This window comes from Salvia splendens, chromosome 10 (assembly GCF_004379255.2).
Source record: "Salvia splendens isolate huo1 chromosome 10, SspV2, whole genome shotgun sequence".
Taxonomy (NCBI): Eukaryota; Viridiplantae; Streptophyta; class Magnoliopsida; order Lamiales; family Lamiaceae; genus Salvia; species Salvia splendens.
In genome coordinates, this window is record NC_056041.1 from 546,321 (window position 1) to 571,347 (window position 25,027).

At 37.3% G+C, this 25,027-nt stretch overlaps 8 protein-coding genes and 2 non-coding genes across 11 annotated transcripts; 6 read left to right on the top strand and 4 right to left on the bottom strand.

Annotated features, from left to right (window-relative positions):
* Positions 1-1,338: 1,338 nt before the first annotated feature.
* On the top strand, positions 1,339-3,731 carry LOC121751527 (high mobility group B protein 6-like). The gene is made up of 8 exons (XM_042146277.1): positions 1,339-1,889; positions 2,049-2,168; positions 2,249-2,523; positions 2,612-2,717; positions 2,804-2,869; positions 2,961-3,131; positions 3,210-3,389; positions 3,485-3,731. Exons 1-8 carry the CDS (start codon positions 1,527-1,529, stop codon positions 3,599-3,601), a joined length of 1,398 nt encoding a protein of 465 aa, XP_042002211.1. The 5' UTR covers positions 1,339-1,526; the 3' UTR covers positions 3,602-3,731.
* A 209-nt stretch (positions 3,732-3,940) lies between these two features.
* On the top strand, positions 3,941-6,233 carry LOC121750213 (probable GABA transporter 2). 2 transcript variants are annotated; one of them, XM_042144706.1, is made up of 6 exons: positions 3,941-4,336; positions 4,735-4,832; positions 4,913-5,099; positions 5,173-5,303; positions 5,381-5,617; positions 5,683-6,233. In XM_042144706.1, exons 1-6 carry the CDS (start codon positions 4,057-4,059, stop codon positions 6,070-6,072), a joined length of 1,323 nt encoding a protein of 440 aa, XP_042000640.1. In that variant the 5' UTR covers positions 3,941-4,056; the 3' UTR covers positions 6,073-6,233. The 2 variants fall into 2 exon arrangements, with proteins under 2 accessions (XP_042000640.1, XP_042000641.1); XM_042144707.1 differs by having other exon boundaries at positions 5,176-5,303.
* Positions 6,234-6,461: 228 nt separating this feature from the next.
* TRNAS-GCU lies at positions 6,462-6,543 on the top strand. Its single transcript has one exon. It is a non-coding gene; the product is annotated as a tRNA-Ser (tRNA).
* A 312-nt stretch (positions 6,544-6,855) lies between these two features.
* Positions 6,856-7,706, bottom strand: LOC121751302. Its single transcript, XM_042146023.1, has one exon. It carries the CDS (start codon positions 7,440-7,442, stop codon positions 7,047-7,049), a length of 396 nt encoding a protein of 131 aa, XP_042001957.1. The 5' UTR covers positions 7,443-7,706; the 3' UTR covers positions 6,856-7,046.
* A 535-nt stretch (positions 7,707-8,241) lies between these two features.
* Positions 8,242-10,219, bottom strand: LOC121750744 (protein trichome birefringence-like 23). Its single transcript, XM_042145346.1, has 3 exons — positions 9,997-10,219; positions 9,635-9,915; positions 8,242-9,169 (listed from the first exon to the last, which is right to left on the bottom strand). The coding sequence occupies exons 1-3, from the start codon at positions 10,160-10,162 to the stop codon at positions 8,393-8,395; spliced, it is 1,224 nt and encodes a 407-aa protein (XP_042001280.1). The 5' UTR covers positions 10,163-10,219; the 3' UTR covers positions 8,242-8,392.
* A 786-nt stretch (positions 10,220-11,005) lies between these two features.
* Positions 11,006-14,565, top strand: LOC121753249 (protein SEH1-like). Its single transcript, XM_042148467.1, has 8 exons — positions 11,006-11,403; positions 11,659-11,770; positions 11,978-12,078; positions 12,760-12,837; positions 12,921-13,076; positions 13,253-13,365; positions 13,757-13,883; positions 14,256-14,565. Exons 1-8 carry the CDS (start codon positions 11,245-11,247, stop codon positions 14,385-14,387), a joined length of 978 nt encoding a protein of 325 aa, XP_042004401.1. The 5' UTR covers positions 11,006-11,244; the 3' UTR covers positions 14,388-14,565.
* LOC121753428 lies at positions 12,305-12,430 on the top strand. Its single transcript, XR_006040407.1, has one exon. It is a non-coding gene; the product is annotated as a small nucleolar RNA snoR104 (small nucleolar RNA).
* Positions 14,566-14,711: 146 nt separating the features above from the next.
* LOC121753246 (acyltransferase-like protein At1g54570, chloroplastic) lies at positions 14,712-17,161 on the bottom strand. Its single transcript, XM_042148465.1, has 3 exons — positions 16,565-17,161; positions 16,225-16,491; positions 14,712-16,162 (listed from the first exon to the last, which is right to left on the bottom strand). Exons 1-3 carry the CDS (start codon positions 16,854-16,856, stop codon positions 14,712-14,714), a joined length of 2,010 nt encoding a protein of 669 aa, XP_042004399.1. The 5' UTR covers positions 16,857-17,161.
* A 347-nt stretch (positions 17,162-17,508) lies between these two features.
* LOC121753250 lies at positions 17,509-18,901 on the top strand. The gene is made up of 3 exons (XM_042148468.1): positions 17,509-18,005; positions 18,396-18,413; positions 18,518-18,901. Exons 1-3 carry the CDS (start codon positions 17,636-17,638, stop codon positions 18,709-18,711), a joined length of 582 nt encoding a protein of 193 aa, XP_042004402.1. The 5' UTR covers positions 17,509-17,635; the 3' UTR covers positions 18,712-18,901.
* A 349-nt stretch (positions 18,902-19,250) lies between these two features.
* LOC121753247 (probable WRKY transcription factor 41) lies at positions 19,251-21,086 on the bottom strand. Its single transcript, XM_042148466.1, has 3 exons — positions 20,337-21,086; positions 20,131-20,259; positions 19,251-20,029 (listed from the first exon to the last, which is right to left on the bottom strand). The coding sequence occupies exons 1-3, from the start codon at positions 20,627-20,629 to the stop codon at positions 19,435-19,437; spliced, it is 1,017 nt and encodes a 338-aa protein (XP_042004400.1). The 5' UTR covers positions 20,630-21,086; the 3' UTR covers positions 19,251-19,434.
* Positions 21,087-25,027: the final 3,941 nt, after the last annotated feature.

A 25,027-nucleotide genomic window follows, 5' to 3' on the forward strand; every position in this document is an offset into this window, starting at 1 on the left:
TTTATCTCTTATCTTGCCTACCCACGTAATGGAAGTCCGATGTGTCATTCCATCTCTTCTCTTGCCTACCCACGTAATGGAAGTCCGATGTGCCATTCCGGCCCACACGTGAGGGAGCGTGTTAAAATTCTTAATATCTTGTCCCACATTAAAATTCTTATCATATCATAGCTCACCTATAAAAGTATGGATAACCGTCCATTTCTAATACAATATATTTGAAGTTGTATTAAAATCATTATTTCCATTTCACAATTAAAATGAGATTTTTCAATCAATCAGAACAGTAGTTCTTCATTCTTTTAAAACTAATGAAGAGTATTGTTTTTAAGTTACGCAGAAATAAGAGAATTTGCAGAGAAGAGAGGTAAAGTTAGGAAGAGAATATGGGAAAAAAATTCAGTGTGTTTTGAAATTAATTGTTTTGCATAGAAGAATGAAAATCTCATTTAGCATCAATGTTTGAAATTCTGTACAAGAATTGAAATGGTGATGCTGGTTGTAGATGAGAACGAAGGAAATTAACTACTCAGTAATTAAGTATGAAGAGAGAATATTAATAGCAATAAATGAAGATAAAATTTGATTACAGCCACATAAGCAATCGCGTTAAGAGCATCCACAGTGGATGCCCGATCTCACGCCCGATCGCCCAAGATCGGGCTCGGACGTCCTCTGGCATCCACTGGGGATATAAAACAAAAACCAACGGACGTCCGCTGAAACCAACGGACGACCTCTCGTCCGTCGCCGACGTCCGCTTCTGCAGTTTTTGACGCAATAACGGACGCCCGCTATTGTGGATGCTCTAATGTGTAATTTGACTGACACAGGAAAACCTTATTTTGGTATGATATATGGTCCATTTTGGTATAAATTAATTCGTGGTCTAAATTTGATATTTATTTTATTTAGTACTAATCAAATGTTTAATTAAGCTTTGCTTAGAAGTAGAGAGCATGCATGCATTTTGTTTCTCATGGATCTTCAAATCTTTGCAAGAAAATATCGACAAATTGTGATGCTATCATGTTCGGATATAATATTGTAAATTTTGTCTTGCAAGTTTTATTATGGTACATATTATTTATATAGTAATTATTTGTAGTAAATGAAATTCTTGATATGATATTTTCTTTGTTAGGGCTTGTTTTTTACATTGAATATACTAAGAAAAGCCCACCTATCTATGTTCTTATTTGATCAAACTTCATAATTTATTCGGCCAATGACTATATCTATTTATTTCTAAAATTATGAGACCAATTAAACTTTGGTTCATAATTAAATATTATTTTAATTAACCTTGGAAATCGTTCAAGAAAATATTTTCAAGACGAATGAAAACAGGACACAAATGAATTAAAACCTACGGAGATGAATCATTATTTGAAATCTCTCATTAAATCAAAATAAGATCAATTAAATCATTATTTGAAATAGCCGACCGTTAGGACTCCCACTCCCCTTTCGTCTCTCTTTTATCACAACTTTTCATCTTTCTCTCGCGCTCTCTCACCATTCCAATGGCCGCCGTAGCAGAAAACCCTACATTTGCTGAGCCTGCGCCCACGAAGAAGGGGAGAACCAAAAAAGCGTTGAAGCCCAAAGCTGTCTCGTCAAATGAGGCCAACATCGCCGCGGGGGCGGTTCTGGAGCACTCTCCCGTCGCCGCGAAGGGGAAGCAACCGCCTTCCGATGCGTCTTCTTTCGAGAAGCAGCTGCTGGAAATGCAGGAGCAGCTCGAGAAATTGAAGATCGAGAAGGAGCAGACCGAGGAGATGTTGAAGGCCAAAGAGGAACAGCTCGAGACTCGAGATCGCGAGCAAGAGAAGCTCAAAATTGAGCTCAGGAAATTGCAGAAGATCAAGGAGTTCAAACCTACAGTGGTTAGCCCTAATTCGATTAATTTCTTTCGCAATAGCTCAATTACACAATTGCGTTTCATCTAAACCCTGATCACCCCTATTTCAGTTGATTTTACAATTGCTCAATTGCATTTCATCTACCTCTCTCTCTCTCAAAAAAAAAAATTGGGGGTTTCACAGACATTCCCTCTAGGGCTCGGAATCAAAGACCTAGAGCAAGAGAAGAAGGAGAAAAAAAAGGACGGGAAGAAGAAACCGTCTCCTCCTTACGTGCTGTGGTGCAAAGACCAGTGGAATGAGGTATGATTCATTCAATTGCGCAATTTCATCTCTTACTTTGAATCTGGAAACTCGTTAGACTCATCTTCTGGTGTTAATAGGTGAAGGAAGCTAATCCAGATGCTGATTTCAAGGCCATGTCGAATCTGCTGGGTGCAAAATGGAAATCTGTCACCGCGGAAGAGAAGAAGCCGTATGAAGAGAGGTACCAAGCTGAGAAGGAGGCCTATTTGAAGATTGCAGGAAACGAGAAGCGCGAGCTCGATGCAATGAAGCTTCTCGAAGAAGAGCAGAAGCACAAGACTGCAATGGAGTTGCTCGAACAGTACCTGCAGTTCAAGCAGGAGGCAGAGAAAGAGAACAACAAGAAAACAAAGTAAAAAATCACTCTAATTTTCAGTTGGTTTTTGCTCAAGTAGTAGAAATTCATTTGCTGATGTTGTTGTTTTGTTGTGTTGTGACAGGAAGGAGAAAGATCCTTTGAAGCCGAAGCATCCGATGTCGGCCTACTTCATCTTCTCGAATGAGCGCAGAGCAGCTCTGCTTTCAGAAAACAAGAATGTCTTGGAGGTATAGGGCTAATAATTTTAAAAATCTTAGGGTTAATGAATGTGATTAAGGCTGAATTGAACTGGAATATTGATTTCGTATTGAAGGTTGCAAAGATCACAGGTGAGGAGTGGAAGAACATGACTGATATACAGAAAGCCCCCTATGAAGAGGTCAGTTTTTGGTGGCTGAAATTTGTGCTACTTCATTTGAATGATGAATGTGGTTTCTAAATTGGGTTTTTCGGCTTGATGATTTTTCCAGATAGCATTGCAAAACAAGGAACAATATGCGGAAGAGATGGAAGTTTACAAACAGAAGAAGGAAGAAGAAGCTGCTAACCTCAAGAAAGATGGGGAAGAGTTCATGAAACTCCAGAAGCAAGAAGCTATGCAACTGCTCAAAAAGAAAGAGAAAACTGAAACTTTGATCAAGGTATTGCTTGATTGTAGGCCTCTCTGATTATTTACTTCAAATGTTTATTATATATTGATGCTTGCGATTGGTATGCAGAAAGAGAAAGTGAGTCGCCAGAAGAAGAAGAACGAGGAGAAGACTGTTGATCCGAACAAGCCAAAGCGGCCTGCCTCGTCCTACCTTCTCTTCAGCAAGGAGACGAGGAAGAGTTTGGTGGAAGAGCGTCCCGGGACCAACAATTCCACTATCACTGCGCTCATTTCGCTCAAGTGGAAGGTATTATAACTTCGAGTCTTGATTTGTGCAGATGAGGAAGGTTTGATTTAGTTCAAGGGTAAAGTTGCAATAACTTCGATTCTTGATTTGTGTAGGAATTAAGTGAGGAAGAGAAGCAGGTTTGGAATGAGAAAGCTGCGGAGGCAATGGAGGCGTATAAGAAAGAATTGGAAGCATACAACAATAATTTGGCAGAAAAAAAACAAAGATAATTAGGAAAACATCAAGACTGATGTTTAAGAAAGATGTTCAACTTGGATTATGTTGAACATCTCTGACTTATGGTGCTTTTGTTTTCATTGAGAATTCTCATTTTATGAATGTATGAATTTTATTAAATAATCGAGCGTTATTTGGTAACGGATAGAAAATGGAATAACCCAGGATCAGGACTATTAATGATGTCCTTGGGACTTTGAGTTTCTGTTTTCCCAATTAAATGATTTTTTTTTATACTTTTGTCTTTTGGCTAAAAATTAATGGATGCAACCAAAAGCTGTATTAATAAAGTAATGGTGTAGTCGTGCAATCAAAGCTAATGAATAACCGGAAACATCATCAAATCAAAACAAATATAGTTATGGTGTAAGCAAAAATACGTTCACATTTCCCACACGTATCATTATTCTTGATCCCTTCATACCGCAGCAACAACTCTCCCTTTCCCATGGCGGAGGAGGCCGACGCTGGAGCCGCCTTCGTACTGCAATCGAAGGGGAAGTGGTGGCACGCCGCCTTCCACCTCACCACCGCCATCGTCGGCCCCACCATACTCACGCTGCCCTACGCTTTCCGGGGGCTGGGGTGGGCCCTCGGACTCCTCTGCCTCACCTCCATGGGTCTCGTCACCTTTTACGCCTACTTTCTCATGTCTTTGGTCCTCGACCACTGCGAGAAGTCCGGCCGCCGCCACATCCGCTTCCGCGAACTCGCCGCCGATGTCTTAGGTAAACTAAATCACGCCTTTTTCACTCATTTTTATGATTTTTTGAATAATATCAATGGAAATGTTGGTGGCTTATTATTTCTAGTCTTAATTATTAATAAGGATTTCTTTTAGTGTTGCAATCAAATCCATCTAAATTATTGTAAATGGTACTTATTGTTGTTTTAAAAGAAAACAGGAATTATTACACATTGAAATTATTATTTTGAATAATGTTGTTAGGTTGGTATAATGAATAACTCTGGTTTTAAAGTTTGATGTTTTAGTATTAACATAGATGAGATGAAGGTAGAATATGTAATCCATAGTTTAATAGGAATAAGATTCGAGAAATACTCTATCGTATATCGTATCAATCATGAAAAGTAAACACGTAGATAATCATTTGAGCTGTTATAGGTTCAGGATGGATGTTCTATTTTGTGGTGTTCATTCAGACAGCAATCAACACCGGCATCAGCATCGGAGCTATTCTTCTTGCCGGGGAATGCCTTCAGGTATGATTCTAACTATCTTCACAAAGATGAAGAAGTAACACCACTACTTTTTAAAGTATTGTTGCCATGATTCTTTGTAGATCATGTATTCGAACCTCTCTCCGAATGGATCATTGAAGCTCTACCACTTCATAGCAATGGTGACACTAGTTATGATCCTTCTCTCCCAGTTCCCGAGCTTCCATTCGCTCAGGCACATTAACCTCGTGTCGCTGCTTCTCAGCATAGGCTATACTTTTCTTGTAGTCGGAGCTTGCATCAATGCCGGTAATCAACCTAGTTTTGTCAGCTTCTTCGATATTCTATCATGTTAGCCCTGTTTTCTGTTTTCTGTTTGCAGCAGCCTCTAAAGAGGCGCCACGGAGGGACTACTCTTTAGAGCCTTCCGAGTCTTCTAGAATCTTCAGCGCGTTCACTTCCATATCCATAATAGCAGCCATCTATGGGAATGGCATACTACCTGAGATACAGGTGGGATTATCTTGTTTGTAATGATGTGGAAATGATGATGTTTATGCATAATTGTTCGTCTTCAACGAGGAATGCAGGCGACACTGGCTCCCCCAGCAACCGGGAAGATGCTAAAAGGCCTAATCATGTGCTACATTGTGATTTTCCTGACTTTCTACTCTGCTGCAATCTCCGGATATTGGGTGTTTGGCAACAAATCCAACGCGAACATCCTCAAAAGCCTCATGCCGGATGAGGGCCCTTCTTTGGCCTCTGTCTGGGTGCTAGGGCTCGCCATTGTATTTGTGCTCCTTCAGCTCTTCGCCATCGGCTTGGTTAGTACTAACTACTACTAAGTATCCACATTGCCTTATTTTACATGAAGTGTGCAATGTTTTAGGTGTATTCCCAAGTTGCATACGAGATAATGGAGAAGAAGTCGGCTGATGTGAACAAGGGTGTGTTCTCTACAAGGAACTTGATCCCGAGGATCATTCTTCGGTCTCTATACGTGATCTTGTGTGGCTTCTTTGCTGCGATGCTGCCTTTCTTTGGAGACATAAACGGTGTGGTTGGAGCCATTGGGTTCATCCCTTTGGACTTCGTGCTCCCGATGCTCCTCTACAACCGGAGTCACAAGCCAACGAGATCATCGGCCGCGTATTGGATCAACAACTCCATCATTGTTGTGTTCACTTGTGTGGGGATTGTGGGGGCATTCTCCTCTGTGAGGAAGCTGGTTGGAGATGCTGCTGAGTTCAAGCTTTTTAGCAGTGATGTTGTTGATTGAATTGATGGAGTATAGCTTAGAGATCCATCACTTTTCTCATCTACGGTATAATTTGTGTTGTTATTGAGCTTCGGCAGCAAAAATGCGTATGCTGCTTGAATAGCGACAATCACACAGTATTCTTTAGTAAAAGACGAATGAATTATTGGCTATGCACTCAACCATGGCTTATGGCTACATCCGCTTCGGCAGATGTTATGTCTAGTGGTGATTAATCAGTTGCTTTGGTTATAATTGAACCATTTATGTTGGTTAACCAATTAACAAACCATCCTAAATCCGAACAGATTAATTATAAATTGACGCGACGGGTTAGTTAATCGAAAATAACTGTAATTATATTTAATATCTATAGTCTAATTATTTCGGTCAATCCATTACCAACAAGCGTCGCTTTGGCCGAGTGGTTAAGGCGTGTGCCTGCTAAGTACATGGGGTTTCCCCGCGAGAGTTCGAATCTCTCAGGCGACGAATTTATTTTTTAACTTTTTTAGTAATCATGACCTTTTTTTCTTCAACATTATTTTATTTTGGAATCTCTGGTACGATTTTTTTAATTAATCTGGCTAGAATCACCTTTTTATAATTACAAAATAGTGGGGATTGGATCATAAGCATTCATTTAATGATCTTCTTAAGTTTGTTTTGTTAATAAGTTGATCATTTAATTATAAATCTATTAAGTATCAATTAAGCATGCCATATTAGTAATTGATATAACTTCTAAAAATCTAAAACATGATGTAAGAATTACCACAATTGAATGGAACTTGTGTTCTTATATTGGAATTGAAACGACTTTATAAGATAAAAATGCACAAAATCAAAGAAATATTCTGATGATATAATATGGACAAAGCATATTCCTACAAATCTATACATCATCAACTTTTTGTATTTTTGCAAATACTAATATTCAAAGCAAAAACTATTGAGGATCGAAAATCTAGAGAGAGAATAGAATTTTCTACAAATCAAGAGCAAGTGAATCCTAGAGAAGCTGACCTTCTCAATACCGGCGACAACTCCTCATATTCCGGAATTTCCGCCATTTTAGGAGCTCGATCATAAACCACATAAAATCCGTTTCCCGATTTCTCATCGTAACTCGATTTTTTGGCGCCTTTTGGCCTGAAAACCGCTCGGATCAGCTTCTGAAAAGAGCGAAAAAATCTTCGACGACTGCTTCCTGTGTTCTCCGGCGGCGGCGGAGGGCGGCGATCGGATAAATGGGGCATCGAGAGAGTTCTGGCGACTAGGGCGGAATCGAGCTCCTTTTGGAGCGATTTCAACTCGAACGAGTCGTAGAGCGTGCTTCCGCAATCCCATATCATGCGATTGCTCGATTCATTGGATTTTTTCTTCTCCATTTTCTCGATTTTGAGTAGAGAGATCTGATTAGAATTGGGGGATTTGTGATGGTGGATTTTTCTTCACTCTTTCTTCTCTATAGCTTTAATCAATATATATGTATGAGCTTATGTGTATGTTTGAACGCAGGATACGGAAATAAACGACTTTTTACAAGGAAATAAAATTATAAGGCAAATTGCAAGAAATTTTTTTGTTTAACCTGCAATTTAAAAAACCGTCGATTATAATAATTTTGACATTTTTCTCAAATAGAAGATTTTTGGACATGCTAAAGATTTGAATCTATTGATGTGGCACATAAAAGTGTTAATATGTTAAAGAGGTGACATTATAGATATTAAACGAGGTTGTTTAAATAGTTGAACTTTTTAAGTATTTTTGTTTACTTATGATTTGATAATTAAATCATTAAATTTAAACAATAAGCGATAAAAATCGTAATATTTATGGTTGATGAGTGACGACGAATGGACGATGGTTTCATATGTGATACTACGTACCTCCGTCCCACATTAAGTGTCACATTTAGTGTAAGCACAGATTTTAAGAAAGGTAAAGAAAAGTGGGTTGAATAAGTTAGTGGATTATGAGTCCCACTTATATATATTAGTTTTATAATAAAATGTGAGTAAAATTAGTTGGTGGAATATGAGGTCTACTTACTATTTATGGTAAAAGTGAAATGTGACTCTTATTGTGGGATAGACCCAAATGACAAAATGTGACACTTAATGTAGGACTGAGAGGTAGTATGATTATATCTTTTTTTGTTCTTTCTTCGAAGCAAAGAAACAATAATAAACAACTGGAAATGATATATATTGAGTATTGGAATATAAATGACAAAAATCGTACCGTATATATACAGTGTCACAAAATTAAATAAGTAGATGATCTTAAATTCAAAACTTTTGGTCAACAAACATAACACACTCATGCTACAATCTCAACCATTCACAACCATCTCCATCAAAACATCATTCCAAGAATCAATAGGGCCAGGTAAGCACCAATGCAAGCAATCACTAACAACCTTTGCATCCTTACCCTCACCGGCCGACGATCGAGAAACCCTAAACGCCCCCGGGTGCCCATCCGGCCTCAACAACGACATCGGATTCACATCCAAAACCCTAAGTTTCACCCCCTTTTCTCGAGCCACGACATACACTCTTCCAAATTCCTCAATCTCTATATCTCGAAGAATCTTGTCCAACCAGCTTAGCCTGAACTCGCCCTCCTTTACCGGCCCTTTCCTCTCACACACTCCACCATCGAACCACTCTGCCCCCTCAAAGTGGCTCGGACTAGTAGTCCTGTAAAACACCGTGCCCGTGTGGTTGGACTCAATAATGTAGTCGAGCACGTCCCTAATGACTCTGCGATAGGCAGAGTCAAACCCGATGTCGGTCAGGTTCCTCTTGGGACAGTAATGGCACCCCAATACGGTGTTGTTTTGATAGTAGATTGAGCTTCTACTATACCATTTCCCAGCCGAAAAAATTGTGTAATCCCAGCTGTTAAACTGATCAGTCCAGCTAGGATCGAGTTTGTCTAAATGCACATCCACTTCAGATGGAGAAGCGTCGTATATATTTTGAGGTATAATGGCTTTTGCAAGAAATGGAGACCAAATAACCGAGGTTGTAAGGTTGTAGGAAGGGAAGTGCCATGTCTGAGATTGGTGGCTCTCGTCGTGGTAGATCAGAGTAGCATGTTCGACCTGAAATAAATCGATGCCAAGATATAACGTGGAAAAACCCATCACGAGGGGAAAAGGCGCGGATGCAGGAAGACAATCAAAATATGCCCTAGAGAATTATTCGTTACGAGATTATATATAGAAGGACAAAGTTATATACGTTTGTTTAATGATGCTAGGATTTTTTTGGTGACCAAGCTAAGGAACTTGATGTGTACAATATTTTTATTGGATTAGATTTTTATGACGGTTGTAGCATTTGTTGTTCACGATGAATTAAATATTTTATTGTTGATCAACATTTGGTGTGTACGAGGAAGAAAATGTTAGTAGTGTTTGTAAATTGTAATGTTTTAGTATTGCTTTTATTCTTTTTACTGAATATAATTAATTTGTTGTACGAGTCTCACCCAAAATAAAAAAATCCTAAATAAATCACTACCTACATTAAAAGAAAAAACAACAAAAATGAGGATGAAGATGTACCGTTGAGAGCATGCAAAGGAGGGATTGGATATGGTTCCTTGATATGGAATCTCCAACAAAGGCCCACCTTTTGTTCCTCATAATCTGAAGAAAGCGGAGCGGGTTGAACCGGGTCATGTGGCAGGCGCGTGGCTTCCACCTCCAGTGAAGATAATCCGAATCGGGTCGCCCGTTTTCCATACAGTTCTGGTTGCTGCCGTTGATGTAACTGCAGCTCTTGTTGTAAAGAGGCCCTCCTTCATAAGCCACCCAATCTCCTCCCACAAAAACATCACATTTTTCTACATTCATTGCAACAAACTCATTCTACGTTAGTGAAGAAACACAATTTTTTGAAGAAATTAAGGAAATGAGGTTAAGACCTAGATTTTGTTGGATGGGCACAGAAGTGTTCTGAGTGTTATGTGGGAGTGGGTGGAAGTGAGGGGATCTGTGGTGAAGAAGCATAAATGTGAGTGCCAAGAGAATAATTGAGACACCAAACTTTGCAATAGAATTTGTGTAGTACATGTTTATCATTTTCTTCATTTTTTGTGAGTATGGTTGATGCTAATTTACATACTTACACACACATATAAGTGTGTGTGTGTGTCAGTGTGTGTGGTTTTGGTCTTTTGGACATCCACAAAGGATACAAATGAGCCAGCTTATTACAGGGTTTGTGTTGACGTGTACAACTTGTGGCCATGCCATTAATCATTCAATTGTGCCAACTCAGCCAAGCAAGAATTATTAGAGACATAAGGACTGAATATATGCCAAATGAGTCATAATTGAATAGTGTTTTTCATGGAAAATACTAAATCTGTGGCCCTTAAAACTCATCAATCTGGAAAGAATTAAGGTCGAGGTATGGGACTAGTTGAATGTAGATAAACTCCATGCTTATTGAAAATGACAATTGACAAAAATCAAAAGAAATAAGAAAATAGAAAATATATGAAGATGGAGGAGATCATTTGGCACTATGAAATTGGAACTATGGATATGTAATTAGACTATGCAATTTGAATCCGTTGTGTGATATAATAAAAATATTTTAATTTAAAATTTCAATTCCAAATTCTCCAAATTTTATAACTAAACTAATTATTTAGACTTATAATTCTAAATAATTATAAAGTTAAACTACACATATACACAACTTTAACTTACACACCCTAAATAATATACTTCACATAATAAACATACCAAGTCGCACTACACACAACACACGATACATATGCATGCACGCAAACATAACATTGGACACACAACACACACTGAATAAACACGTTACACACGCACACATACATTTTCACATACTACAAAAATGTTTATGTACCTTAATGTATATCTATAGAACAATTTACACCTTATTTCTAAGAAAAATCTACTTCGGCAAAAGGATTTGTTACTGATGGGCCTCGTTAAACGAATCAAAGCCCATTCCCTTTTCGAAATTTTATTAAGAGGGAAATACAATTAATTAATTAATTAAACAAATATTCCAAATTTCCCAAATTGAATTAGGGTTTTAGGAACCAAAACCGCGCTCTAGTAGTGTGTCCATCCCCTTTTCATCTCCAGTTTCTAAGTCGTTGTAGGATCGATTAATAGCTAGAGCAGAGATGGATAAGTCCATTCTGGTACTTGACAAAGGTACAAGATGCACAGCTTGGAATTACAGCGGCGAGAGATTGGTTGCAGGACTCATTGATGGTTCGTTGGCAATTTATGATTCAACTGATCCAGCATCTTCAAACTTTACTTGTACCCACAGATTTAAGGTCAGTATATATGCTCTCTTTCTCCATTTGATTTGTTTGTTTTGTTTTGCAGTCATTCGGTGAAATGATTTGAAGTTAAGATTAGTGGGATAGTTCGTTATGTTACTTTTAGCAGGGGCTTGAGGTGTTCAACACTTTCTGTTGAAATGCAGATGTGATTTTCGTGTGTATTGAGCTTTTACTTGTGAGCTGTATTTATTTGTAACTTTTTTCAATAATGGGATTTCTCATATGATGGTGTTATTTCGAAAATAGGCACATAATGGCAGCATTGTGAAAGTGGTCTGGGCTCCGCCAGAATACGGTGATGCAGTTGCTTGCATTAGTGAAGATGGGAATTTGTCCTTGTGGGAGGAGATCGTGGATGGTAATTTCTGAATTCTCAGTTAGTTTTTCTGCGTAGATTTTCTGAATACGGTGATGCAGTTGCTTGCTCGCTCTTTTTTTCTGCATTTTCCCAATTTTTTCCTGTTAATTGTGTTTATATAATTTTGCATCTCCAATAACTTCCTTTTGTTTCTCTTATTATGTATGAGGGGCTAACTATAATATGTTTGTATTTTTAATCCTATAGATACTGAAGGGCCTCACTGGAAGATGTGCAAATGCTTTGATAGGAACACGAGTCAAGTACTAGATGTTCAATTTGGATATGGTCAAACAAGTCTGAAATTGGTTAGTGTTAATTACTAATTTCTATCAATTGGCATTATGTGGCTGCAGTGGGTCTTGTTTGCTTTTTGTGTGCTTCAGTCTCTTATCTTATGAATGTGGGTGTTGAGAGCTGATAATTACAGGCTCTGCCTGCACAAAATTGAGACACCAATATTTTGTTGTAGTTTAAATTATAGCATGAGAGGAAGGAAGTATGCACATAAATATTTATGTTGGAAGAAAAGAAGGGGGGCATCTGTAAGCTTAGATGTTGGCCGATACAATCTTCCTAAAGCAACCTTGCACTTCGGTTTCTTGGATAGTTGCACTGCCTTAGAGAGCTCTGCAAGTCGAGGATGAAGTGCATATACGAGTTACTTTCATGTTTGAGCGAGTTCAGAAACTAATCTGACAAGACAAAAGATATATTTAGATATATGCAAAAAAGAACTATTGTAATTGCAATACTTTTTTCTGATAGAGTTATTGCATGCGTGGCGGTATAATATTTTCATAACTCGTCGATGCATAATTCATTATACAGCAGTCTCTTCATCGAAAATGAAAGTCTCTATTACATTACTTGTATTATTGTATGTATAATATATCTATGAGAAACTAGCCATCTTGACAATTTTGAGAATGATAAAATGCTTGTGGTCTGTTTTGAACACCAATCTTTGCTGACTTTTTTCTCAACAGGTTGCTGCATATTCTGACGGACGAGTTAAAATACATGAGCTCCTAGATACGCTTGAACTGGAGAAGTGGCAGCTTCAGGTTCCACTTTTGCTATCTAGACTCTATTACAAGCATCTTTTACTTTCTCATTGGACCAGTAATTCCGTTTTATTAACTTACAGGCTGAGTTTCAAAATGTGATTGATTTGGTGTCCAAGTTTGGGAATGTCTCCTGTATATCTGCGTCCATTTCATGGAATCCAGAACGAATTGAAGTCCGACAATCAAGTTTTGTTTTGGGCTTTAATTCAAACACTCCATCATTAAATTCTGCAAAGGTATATGCTTCTTTTGCTGCTGAATTCACCTGATACCTCACTTATTTGTGATCTCTCTTAATCTGGGAGCATTTTAGTCAGTTTTTCTATTTAGTGAATTGACCTGGTTCTCTGACTATATATCTGTGGAGCCACATTTCAGGTTTAGTTGTATAATTATGTTGTATACCTGACAGGTCTGGGAGTTTGATCTGGATCATCAAAGATGGCTTCCAGTTGCAGAGCTTTCTTTACCCGAGGACAAGGGTGATCAGGTTTCTTCAGTTGCCTGGGCCCCAAATATTGGAAGGTGCGAAGATATGAAGCATTCCCCATCTGGCTCATGTTAATAATTTCTCTTACTAATTCCACTTTTCTAGATGGAAGGTTTAAAATAAAGCTTCTGTTACCCCTTTGCTAATGATTTCTCTGTATAGATTATTGAGAAATAATCATTTGTTACAAGTTGTAATGGACGGGCATGGTATAGATATACTTGCTTCAAAAGAATGAAACAAACATATACTTTAGTATAAGAAAACTAGGAGCATGAAACAATTCTAAAAAGATAGCATACTACACACACAGATGCAACATTGTAAAAAGTGTTCTCCTTGTATTGCCATACCTTGGAAAGATAAACCTCATGGAAATGAGTTTATTTTCAAATGTTGATAGATGATTGCTTTGTAATTGTTCAGGCCTTATGAACTGATAGCTGTTGCAACTCAGAAAGGAATATCGATCTGGCAACTCAGGTCAAACCCTGATCATGATGGGAGACTTTCAGTGCATAGGGTTGCATTGCTCTCCGGCCATGAGAATGAGGTATTTAACACCCCTATCCCCAATGCCCCTAGTACATTTGCTACGTGCTTAGTAATACTTGGCAGCGTTGATCAAAATAACCAAAATTTAAGCAACAATGGGTTTCATCAAAGGTAAACAAGTTATGAAATATACATCTCAATTTCCAAACACATTTGACTTGGTTGCCCAGGGCTTAGTAATTTATACTGGAATTCTGGAAAAACTAAAAATTTGAAACTTGGACTAATATAAAACCAAACCTCCACAATGTATCTGTCGATTATGATAAATGTCTATATTTAGTCTCATTTGTAAATAATTATGTAGTTTCCTAGAAAACCAGTTTTTTTTATATATGTAGATGGTAACAGTAACATATTTCGGTAATAGGTGTGGGAGATGGAATGGGATATGAGTGGAATGACACTTGCTACAACGGGAAGTGATGGTGTTGTGAGGCTGTGGCAGTCAAACTTAAATGGAGCATGGCACGAGCAAGCTGTTCTGGCACCACCTAGTTAGTCCTAGTTAGTCTTGCCCTCATTCACCATTCCTATCTTCAGTACCTATTCTGCCATAGTTGAGGTCTGGGAATGGATGCGTGCCTGCTTATTAACTGTAATGCTGGTGACATATTATTCTGTATATTTAAACAGTTTTTGCAGGCTGAGTTTGAATACCATATCTTAGTATTTCACTATTTGTTACAGAAACAAGAACGCTCTTATTGAAACCACATCAAGCTGAAAAATCCTACCAAACCTTCCAACAACAGAAACTCTTATTACATTTTGATCCTCATCGCACTCAGTTATTATTACATTGATCTCAACAGGCAGCATACCTTCATGGATCAAAAGTGGGAGTCTCATGAATTGGAGACGAAACAGCACGGTACAACAACCTGTCCCAAAAATGCCGGTAAGGATCTTCATCTCTCTTCTTTATCAAATAAGCCATACATCTCTCAACCTCCCCCTTCAACTGCAGATAAACCTCCTTCACTCTCGCCTTGTCCGTCATCAGCTCTCCCCGTCCCTCCATCTCCATCGGCTTCCCAAACAGAAAATAGAACCGCCCAGGCACCTTAGGGTAGAAACCGGGCACATAGAAAATCTGCTCTGCTACCTTCCCCTTCACATCCTTCCCTGCTCTCACCCTAGGCATACTCTCATTCTCACTCTTGATCTTGTTTTTAAGAATAGGTATCTTTATCAGATCATCGTAGTCGAGCAACAACTCAATCACATCATCCTCTCCCACCACCCCAAACGGCACAATTTTAGCCCCATACTTGGCAGCCATCCGCACGAACTCAGGGTCTTCCGGCCAGAACAGCTTGTACGCCTCTCCCTTACGGTGCAGGGCCTCCCTCACCCCGCCCGGGTAAAGAAGCACGTGCCGTTTCTCCTTTAGTGATCTACAAAGGTTGGCTGCTGAAACAGGTATAGCTCCAAACACTTTGAAATAATCGAAACCTGAGACTTCTTGACATGCTGCTTCCATATCCTTCCCAAATATCATTGGATGTGCTAATCCATGAACCATCACCTTCTTCTCTCTCAGAAACTCCTCAGCAATAGTACTGATTTCTGCTCCTACAAGCATGTGGTAGCCCACGAGGAGAACCGGGCCTTGGTCCGGTACTCCACTCAATCCCCTCACGACCTCTCCATCTGCCATAGTCGATAGCATGACTGGGCTGACACCCAAACGCAACATTCCTAGTATGTTGTCGAATGTGTGATGGAACTCAAACTTGCTCGGAGGCAGGTAATCCATCACATGGTTGCGTTTTTTGGAGCGACGGTACATGTGATTCCCTTTTGTAACTGTCAACAGATTGATCCCATCTTCCATTAATAGAAGGTGACCGTTATCTTTGAACAAACGGACTTTTGAATTCTTGAGCAAGGACGAGAGCCTCTCTGCCTCGTCCTTGCTAGGAAGCATAGCGTCTCTGCCGCTTGCCAGGATGAGGGCCTCATTTTTTACTGCGTGGAGACGCGAGTTAGAAGAGGCTGCACCTGATTTCAGCAGCTTTATCTTCCACTGCAGTGTTTGTTTTGGAAAGATGTCTGCCAACTTAGATACAGCTGCTGGTAAAGCAGACAGCTCGTGGACAAATCTCTCCAACTGTTTTGAGGGAGGGTCAGATGACTTTGTAGCATTGATCACGCCGGCCATTTTCATCGGATCACCGCAGGTGGCGCCCAGCAAGTAAGGGAGTAACTTGGCCGGAAGAACATCCATGAAGGGGAGCAGTGGCTGGAGCTGTGACCTCTCAAACGACGTCGCTGCAGTGACACGTTGCGTTGTTAGTAACATATAAATATGTTATTTTGAGGAAAAGACTGACCTGGATTCACCAATATGAGGACTATGTCCACAGCAGACTTTGCCGCAGCTACAGAAAGAGCAAGACACCCTCCGAATGAGTCGCCGACCAAGTACACCGGCATGTTCGGAGATGAAGCTCGCTCCTCCTCCACAGCCGCCCCGACAAACTCAACGAGATCTTCATATGCTGTCCGATCATCAGCCGGTATATGCATACACCTCACTCGAAAAACCTTCCCCATAGCCTTGTGATGCAACACCATCCCCATCCCCACACCATCAATTCCTGCACACAGTTAATAAAAGCATCCTCAAATATATATGTCTAGTCTCTCACACAACACAGTCTCTGCAAGTACCAGGTAAATACAGAAGAAGAGGTGAGTTTTCAAGAGGCGGTCCGGATTCAACAGGGCAGAACCACCGAGGTGGGCCGCCATCGGGCTTGGCCATAGCTTTGGCGACTTCTATGTAGTCTCTCACTGTTTGAGTCCCGTAACCGTCGTCCCACAACGGCTTCAGCTCTTGGAGGTTTTGCTTCTTTGTTGAAGCTATTTTCCATGAATGGTTTGGCAGTCTTGAATGTGGGAAGGAAACTGGATGATGAGAGGGTTTGTGGAGCAAGATTGGAGAAGAGAGGGAGAGGCTCATTGTTGTTCTATTCACTTGATGTTTGTTTGCATAAGTTGAAGATTTGGAAAGAAAGGAAATTTGTTTGATGAGAAAAAATGGGAGTTTTGGATTTACTACTCAAGATGTAGGTCATGTAAAGATTGTGAGATGGGAATTTTAGGTGTGGACGATTTTCAGTTGGAACTGAAATAGTGGATTTTTGCTTCAACAAGGTTTAATGAAAGGTGAATTAATCAAGGTTAAGTTTGTTTTTTGCCTGCTTATGGAAGTTGTTTTATCATAAATTAAAATTAGTAATTTCAAATAATTTGATTAATTTTCGAGCTGAACAAAATTGTTATATTTTGCATACACATCAATTTAATTAATTTCCGTTTTGTGTGGACCGGAACTTTTGACTTCAGGGTAAAAAAAATTCTAAAAATTGAAGATGGGCTCATAATTTTAAACTTTTTTTACTCACAAATCTAACTTCATATCTATTGAAATGTATATTTTCATTAAAATAAATACATAAAACAAACTATTGTAATGTGTAAATAATTAAAGAGCCTAATATCGAAAAATAAAATTTACAAATTTTTTTAATTTTGTACAATCTTTGAGACCTGATTTGTCTATTTTGTTTAATTTTATACAATTAAAAAGGAAAATAATGTGAGCTTTGTAGCAAGCTGCAGAATCATAAACAGTTACGAATGGATATGGAATCCCAGAATTCATAATTTTGTGATGGTGTTGAATCATTTCAAGTTTAAACTTATCAACAAAGACAACAAGAGAGAGAGAGTAGAAAAATGAGTAGCTTTGTTCAAATCCAAACTTGGTTCAAGAATCCCCAATCCACCACTGGTTTATGTAAAAACATCACCTCCCACCCAACCGCAGAAACCATCTTCACTCTCAACCGCCAATTCCAACTCAAACACCAAATTCAAATTGCAAATGGAAGAAGAATCGCTCGAAAAGGGATCATCTGTAACGGATTTTTGCTTCCCGTGGATCCATGGGCGCCGAGCATTGATTCGGAAAGCATAGCATCCCAGCTCTTCGCTTTCTCCCTCTTCCCCTATCTTGGTTTCCTCTATTTCATTACCAAATCCAAATCTGCTCCAAAACTCACTCTTTTCGGCTTCTATTTCCTGCTTGCTTTCGTCGGCGCTACGAGTAAGTTGTTGTTTTTTGTTCTTTACTGCTTTAATTCTTATAATCTTTAGTTCTCTGAATCGTTGGGGGAATTGGGGGTTTAGGGTTTTTGTGCTGTTATTAAATGATAGTGAAAAAGGATTTGATTTTGGAAAGATTACAATCTGCTTCTCCCAATCTACTGTAGTATGATTGAAAAAAAGTTTATGTGGTTCCTAATTGAGTTTTCAACTTGAAAAAGGGCTAGAGATTGTTCAAAACTGGGAAGATATCACTCTATTTTGAATATTCTTTAACCTGCAAATTTGAGGCTTGCGTTATTTCTGTTTGACACTATAACTTCTATCTAATCTAGTAAATGTTTGAGCTTGACATTTTGTCATGTACTAATCATTCCTCATCTTTTTGCAGTACCGGCTGGAATTTACGGTAACAATCTTCAATAAAACACCTTTTACTTCCTATATGAACACTTTTTATTTGTCATCTCTAATTTAGTTTTGTATTTTCCCCTAATTTCTGTTTTCAAACAGCAAAGGTGCACTATGGGACATCTTTGTCCAATGTGGATTGGCTACACGGTGGAGCCGAGTCGCTGCTTGCTCTGACCAACGTATTCATTGTTTTAGGCCTCAGAGAGGCTCTTAGAAAAGCTGGAGATGGGAATGGTAACGGATCGAATTTCCCTACTGAGGCAAAAGAGGAGGACAGTCCATCGGTTAGGTGATCAATACGACCCTATGGTTGTGATTGACACTCTAGCGTGCTGCAATCGTGGAAATCTGTTATTTTGTTCTGTAATTAATTCTCATGTCCATACTTGTGATGCATGAGTTCATGCCAACCACTCTTTCAGCGCTACATATGAACTTCTTAGGCAGGGAATCCTATTTTCAGCTCTTTTTTCCGCATGATTATCTTTTGTGTCCGTCATATTTTCTTTTGAGTTTATTAGCAACGACGCAGTACCCAATAGCTTATATGCATATAATCATATCATGTAACTAATTGTTTGTATCTAATAGTCCCCATTTCTATCATGTAAGTGGAATAATTACATCGGATGCCAGAGCTCGTGTTGTGAAGAATGTTCATTCCTATTCTTGAGGTTTAATGTTGAAAGGTTTTTCACCTTGCTTCTTCTTCTGGTTGTATTTGGTTGGTTGAATCATTAAAATCTAAATTGATAACTCCAAATGTCTGTCTTCTTGGTAGGCTAACGTATTAGTGAGAATTGAATGACACTCTGATTCTATACATGAAAACTAGACCAACTAGAATGCAGAACTTGTTAGCCATACACGATCAGTCCGTGGTTTTCAGCTCATAACTGAAGCACCAGGATTATATTCTTACAAGAATGTTATTCCCTTATCTCAATGATCAAGAATAGTGGTTGTTAAACCAACCAGCTCTCTTGTTTCCCTCTTTCACAAAGTTTGAACTTCGATCATGTGAAAAATCCAGGGATGTTGAATGGGAAATCTGGATCTATATGTACTGGATCAATTGAGAACTCTATTCCGCCAATCGGAGAATTGTTTGTTGATGCATTGGCTGACATTATGTCTGTATTATCATTAGCCCCGTAGTCTCTCATCTGATATGTTGCAGAGGAGAAACAATTTGATCCTGATGTGGCTGGAGAATAGAACAACGGGGAATATCCTCCCAAGTGGTTGTCATCAGCCTGAGCAGAAATTGGATAACACTCATTTTCTCTTTCTTGGCATGGAATTGTCGATGGGAAAGAGAAGTAGGCCGGCGGCATCTCTTGGATGTCTGAAACCGCAGTGTCGACTCTGAGGTTAGCTCTAAAGTCTGAAATCATTGGATTCTGCTCTAGTTGATCATAACATGAGCTGTTGCTTTTGAGTTCTTGTTTTTCTGGTGATTCTGGTTGTGGAACTGCATCATTGAACTGTTTGCATGCGTGTGTTCCTTTGTATGTGACCTCAAATATGGTGGGATCTTCGTCCGATCTCTGCACTTGCTTCGTTGCCCAACAGTTCTGGCCTTGGCGGTAGGTACACCGGTAATAGCTTCTGCAAAAATGACCGTATATATTTTCAGACCATATTCTCATGCAAATGTCTTTTATAGTAATATCTTTTGATGTATAGAGAGAGAGAGAGAGAGAATGAACCTTGGATATTTAGCTCCCAAAATGTCTTTCTGTCCATACTTTCTCCATCTATATTTGTCGTCCCCGGGCCCTTCAAGCCCGTTTCCGGAGTTGACTTTCACTTGTTCTGTCCATGTGGGCTGCAGCTTCCTATGATATTAAACAAGTAGAGAATGTTAGTCAAAATTTTCCTCCCTATTGTTTTAACAATTTACTGCTGTAACTACCTTTTCTTTGACGCTTCGCCAAAATCTTGACACAGATTCTTGTTAGTGTCATCGCTTCTAGAACTTCCATCAGCAGAGATCGAAGACTCAGGAGCTGCAGCCGGTGCTACTCCAACATGTCCCCCGCCCTTGAGGATGCAAAGAGCCTTCTCAAAAGTTGATATTATCCTCTGCAGAAGCAAGTCCTCGGCCTCAGAGGGAGACGTCGAGCAGAGATGAAACCGGAGCTGCATGGCTTTCTCCATCCCTTGAGCTAATTCATCGCTCAGCACTTGCATTTCCCATGACCACATTTCTTACTTCACTTTTGCTTGCAGCCTTGCAGGAAAGACAGAGAGAGGGTCGGTCGACTTCCACAAAACGATGCTCGTTCAGCTCAGGATTTGGCTAGCCAATCCGCACGTACGGTACAATGCTCTTGCTATGCAGCAAACTAAGCTTCTCTTCATATATGCAAAGGACCAAGAATCTCTTTTTTTTGTCCTTTATATTGGTTATATAGAATTTGGTTGAGAAAATTTGGTTAGATTAGAAAGCTAAGGGAATGCTATAGTATATATATATATATATATATTGAAGAGGAGAATAGAGTGATGCAGGCAAAGCTGATGAAGCACATGTATTTAAAGAAAGTTTTTTTAAGGAATGATTGAGAAAGAAAATTATGTGGAAAAGAGTGAGAGTTGAAGTTTGACTGAGAAACCGAGTTTTTTCTGTGGACCAAATATTTAAAATTAATGTTTTAGAGGGCTGACCAATTCAAACCTCAATAAAATTTCTCCTTTTCTTCTTTTTCAGTCTCGTGTTATATTTTTTTAGTACTTTCGTGTTTCATAATTATTTTACGTGTAGTAAAATGCGATAATTTAATTTAGCTGGAACATTTTTTTTGTTAATGAAAATAAGAAAATAAAAATTTGTAATAATTCATTTGTAACCTAGGAGTGAGCTAGATAGACTATACTAGTAGGAGCTTTGTGCCAACTATTTAAGAAATACTATAGTAAATTAGATCTAAGGATTAGTAATTTTTTGGACTAATTTGGTTGGATTTATACTGTTTGATTTGCCTTGATGAAATATATTCTTTTCTAAAGAAAAGGGTTATAGAAGATTCTTTTATGTCGATCATAGACAACAAGTTGCTTCTTAGGATAGAAATTGAAACGAAACAAAACATTCAAACTAAAATTTAATTTCGACCATTGATCTTTAGATAGAATTTTGCCTTTTAACAATGTTAGTTATGAAAAGCTTATGTAATCACTACCGATCTTTGACGAAATAATCTTGGAAAACATAAACAATCACATTATTCACAATTTTTGTCTTAGATGAATTAGACGAGATTAAGTTTTATGAATGTTGTTAGATTACATATGTTCGATACTTAATTTAGGATTAGTCTTGGCTTATAAATCTTGGCATTCCATGTAACAAATCAATCTCAATTGATTCCGAGCCAATTCAATCTCGAATAATATCGGGAAAATTTAATCTCGAGCAACTGAATATCCCTAAAGGAACGGTGTTGATTGAATGGGATCCCTACACCCAAAGGGCAAAGAAGGTTCCACATGCATGCTGACTCGTTCAAACCTAAAGTTTTCAAGTGTTTAGATGAAGTGAATATGATAAAATATAATTAAGTCAAAGTGCAATTAGTATGAAAATCTTGAGATGGAATCTTCAAATTCCGCGTTTTTTCGATTTAAATTATTTTATTTTAATCCAGCTTGATTGGGCCTTCTTATCACGTGAATAACTTACTGTCCATATCTATTTAGAATTAGATCATATTATTCAATTACTACCTTTTGTCCCACGAAACTGAAATTATGATAAATATTATGTAATATAATAATTTGATAATACCACTTGTTAACTCATTTTAATTAATATTCAGTTATCGGTACATAATCTATACTTATGAAAATATGATATTCAAAAGGAAAATGCCTTACTTTTGGTTTGTTACAACTTTAACCAAATAAATTATTATTAACAAAATGAATAGGATATGTGTGCATTTGTCATTCTTTTTTTATTACCTTAATTCCTTAATATATAGTATAATATGAAGATTTTATTTAATTCTTTGTTTTCGTAACTAATCAATCTGATTTTGGCTAGTTTTTTCTAGTTTAGGAATTTGAAAGTTATGATTTTCTCAAAAATTTTACCAATAGTTCCAATACCATCACCTTAGTAGTCAAAATTTAATTATTATTAATATTATTATTTGCATCAAGTCATAATTTAATAATTAACTATTGATCTAAAAGGTAAAAATGTAACGATTAAAAATTGTCTAAACAAAAGAATTTTTTTATATTAGATACTTCTATTACTATGTAATACCAAGATTGAACCGATTTGGCCTATCTTAATAAAACTGAAATGTTACGTACCAACTTTAGATGTCCGAATTTAGGTGAAGAACATATTCCAAAATTTTAATGACGTAAGTGTCTAGAAGCCGTTTATATTCAATTGAAATATTTGGGTAACGAATGTAAAGCATAGTCTCAAGAAATTTTTTGACGAATGAAAAAATAATCAATCAAAGTCAAGAATTAGAAAATAGAATATATCAAAAATAGTGACAATTGAAAATCATCAAATTTTTTGACGCAACATGAATGAAGGTGGTGTCAGCGGACTCTAACGTCAGTTATCAAAAAATTCTATTAAATTCAGTACTTTAAGGCTTAAGCCTCCTACGAACTATCTTTATTGTAGCTCCTAAACCACAAGTTTCATTTATTAGATCCGTCACACGAAATACACACTAGCTCTATGAACATTTTGCCATATAAAAAAATTGATTGTGATATTTTAGCGCAAGATGTCTCATATCATATTTTAGCAATTAGCATGACTTTGTATAAGTATATGTATAACCGTGTTTTGTGGAAAATTTTCTCATTTGGTGAAAAGGACAGCACATCACGTGGAATAATCAATTAACATACAATTTTCGTAGTACTAGTAAAAATAAAGTTGACTTTATTTCTGGGGATGGATCCTCTGTTGTTCCAAAAACACAGCATATTGTGTTGTGCACAAAACGCACAATCATAGGTATGAAACGCAGCCCATTTCCTTTTTCTTTTCTTTAATGTTTTCATTCTTATTTAATACTCCAACTAAGTACTACGTATTATTAGTATAATATTGAATGCTAAAACACATTGTAAATTTTATTTGTTAATATATTATTACTTATTACAATTATCATTTTTAAAATGAAATGATTCGCTGAAAAATGAGTTATCCTTATTTCTTTACATATATTGAACTATTTTATTATAATTGATGATTTCCTCAATATTTAATTAGAGAATATATTTATCATTCAATTTTGAATATTTGAGTTAATCATTTTATTTCAGAAGTGATTACATAATTAATATTTTTATAGTTCGATTTTACAATGTTTTTTAGTATTTAAAATTGTACTAACATTAGTAATAATGAAAACATGGAAGAAAAGAAAAAGGAAATGGGCTGTGTTTCATTCCTGTGATTGTGCGTTTTGTGCACAGCACATTGTGCTGTGTTTTTGGAACAGCAGGGGATCCACCCCCATTATTTCCGTACTATCGATCGACGTGGCAGTCGTGTAAATATTGACAAAACATTATAAAAATTTTATCCGAATTGCATCTACTATTAAAATAGTTGGAGATATTGCAATTGCAATGCATTAATAAGTGGTGTTTTAGTGGAAGATTTAAATTATTTATTTTATAAATTTTGAGTGGTTTCCGAACTAAAGATGAATTCAAGGGTAAAATTAAGAATCTACAATGGTTTTTTTATTTAATTATGATTTCTAAAGAATATATTGGTCTTCGGTTCCGAATACGAATTCCGTTTTACAAATCTCAACTAGTGAATTTTCACTTATTTTTTTATGCATTTAATCTTAATTTTACCCTTTCAAAATAAGCCGTTAATCGTATTGCATTGCTGTCCTAGAAAATAAACGAAAGAGATTGTTTAGTGTTAATGACAATGTACTATCACATCACAATATTGTTGAATGGTGAAGGGTGAAGAAAATAAATTCGTTGAAAAATTCCTATTGAATTGATTGTGAGTAAATAAAGGGACCAGTGTCTTAAAACTAAAAAGTAGTGTGGTCCTTGTTTCTTATTATGATTCGGTGCTTAAATCTATTGATTAGTTTTATTTAATTTTAAAGGGTTGTGATTTTAAGATTTAATGTCTCTATGATTTATTAGTGATTTACATTATTTTATATATTTTTTAATGTCTTCATCTCTACGCACATTGAGATTATATATTTCTCCTTCTTAATTTATTTGTTTCCCACTATTGATTGTCGTTTTTCTGTGGTACTTAGAGCAATTAATTTTACAATTATTTATTTAAAATTAACCCAATTAAAGTATATAATTAATATTTATGTTAATTACATATTACTTATATTTATTGATAATATTTTAACGTATAAGGAATAAAAATGAAATACAAAAACCGTGGGACATAGAATTCGAATAGGTTATATTATTATTTGATCAAACCAAAATAGACATATGCATATGGTCGAGTTAAATGGTATTGCCAAAAGGCCCAAAACTTGTGAGTGCTGAACCTTCATATCTTGAACTTCTGCAACATCAAGTATTCCTGCAAGTTTAAAATATCAAGCATTAATTACT

Excerpts from the sequence above, each read along its gene's own strand:
- LOC121751527 (XM_042146277.1), top strand. The coding sequence starts at position 1,527 with ATGGCCGCCGTAGCAGAAAACCCTACATTTGCTGAGCCTGCGCCCACG. Across the intron at positions 2,718-2,803 it reads AAAACAAGAATGTCTTGGAG|GTTGCAAAGATCACAGGTGA; the intron begins GTATAGGGCTAA and ends TTCGTATTGAAG. Across the intron at positions 3,132-3,209 it reads AAACTGAAACTTTGATCAAG|AAAGAGAAAGTGAGTCGCCA; the intron begins GTATTGCTTGAT and ends ATTGGTATGCAG.
- LOC121750213 (XM_042144706.1), top strand. The coding sequence starts at position 4,057 with ATGGCGGAGGAGGCCGACGCTGGAGCCGCCTTCGTACTGCAATCGAAG. Across the intron at positions 4,337-4,734 it reads ACTCGCCGCCGATGTCTTAG|GTTCAGGATGGATGTTCTAT; the intron begins GTAAACTAAATC and ends GAGCTGTTATAG. Across the intron at positions 4,833-4,912 it reads TTGCCGGGGAATGCCTTCAG|ATCATGTATTCGAACCTCTC; the intron begins GTATGATTCTAA and ends GATTCTTTGTAG.
- LOC121751302 (XM_042146023.1), bottom strand. The coding sequence starts at position 7,442 with ATGGAGAAGAAAAAATCCAATGAATCGAGCAATCGCATGATATGGGAT.
- LOC121750744 (XM_042145346.1), bottom strand. The coding sequence starts at position 10,162 with ATGAAGAAAATGATAAACATGTACTACACAAATTCTATTGCAAAGTTT. Across the intron at positions 9,916-9,996 it reads GCCCATCCAACAAAATCTAG|AAAAATGTGATGTTTTTGTG; the intron begins GTCTTAACCTCA and ends CAATGAATGTAG. Across the intron at positions 9,170-9,634 it reads TCCTTTGCATGCTCTCAACG|GTCGAACATGCTACTCTGAT; the intron begins GTACATCTTCAT and ends GATTTATTTCAG.
- LOC121753249 (XM_042148467.1), top strand. The coding sequence starts at position 11,245 with ATGGATAAGTCCATTCTGGTACTTGACAAAGGTACAAGATGCACAGCT. Across the intron at positions 12,838-12,920 it reads TGGAGAAGTGGCAGCTTCAG|GCTGAGTTTCAAAATGTGAT; the intron begins GTTCCACTTTTG and ends ATTAACTTACAG. Across the intron at positions 13,077-13,252 it reads CATCATTAAATTCTGCAAAG|GTCTGGGAGTTTGATCTGGA; the intron begins GTATATGCTTCT and ends TATACCTGACAG.
- LOC121753246 (XM_042148465.1), bottom strand. The coding sequence starts at position 16,856 with ATGAGCCTCTCCCTCTCTTCTCCAATCTTGCTCCACAAACCCTCTCAT. Across the intron at positions 16,492-16,564 it reads TCTTCTTCTGTATTTACCTG|GAATTGATGGTGTGGGGATG; the intron begins GTACTTGCAGAG and ends AACTGTGTGCAG. Across the intron at positions 16,163-16,224 it reads CCTCATATTGGTGAATCCAG|CGACGTCGTTTGAGAGGTCA; the intron begins GTCAGTCTTTTC and ends GTGTCACTGCAG.
- LOC121753250 (XM_042148468.1), top strand. The coding sequence starts at position 17,636 with ATGAGTAGCTTTGTTCAAATCCAAACTTGGTTCAAGAATCCCCAATCC.
- LOC121753247 (XM_042148466.1), bottom strand. The coding sequence starts at position 20,629 with ATGTGGTCATGGGAAATGCAAGTGCTGAGCGATGAATTAGCTCAAGGG. Across the intron at positions 20,260-20,336 it reads GGCGAAGCGTCAAAGAAAAG|GAAGCTGCAGCCCACATGGA; the intron begins GTAGTTACAGCA and ends TTAATATCATAG. Across the intron at positions 20,030-20,130 it reads TTGGGAGCTAAATATCCAAG|AAGCTATTACCGGTGTACCT; the intron begins GTTCATTCTCTC and ends TCATTTTTGCAG.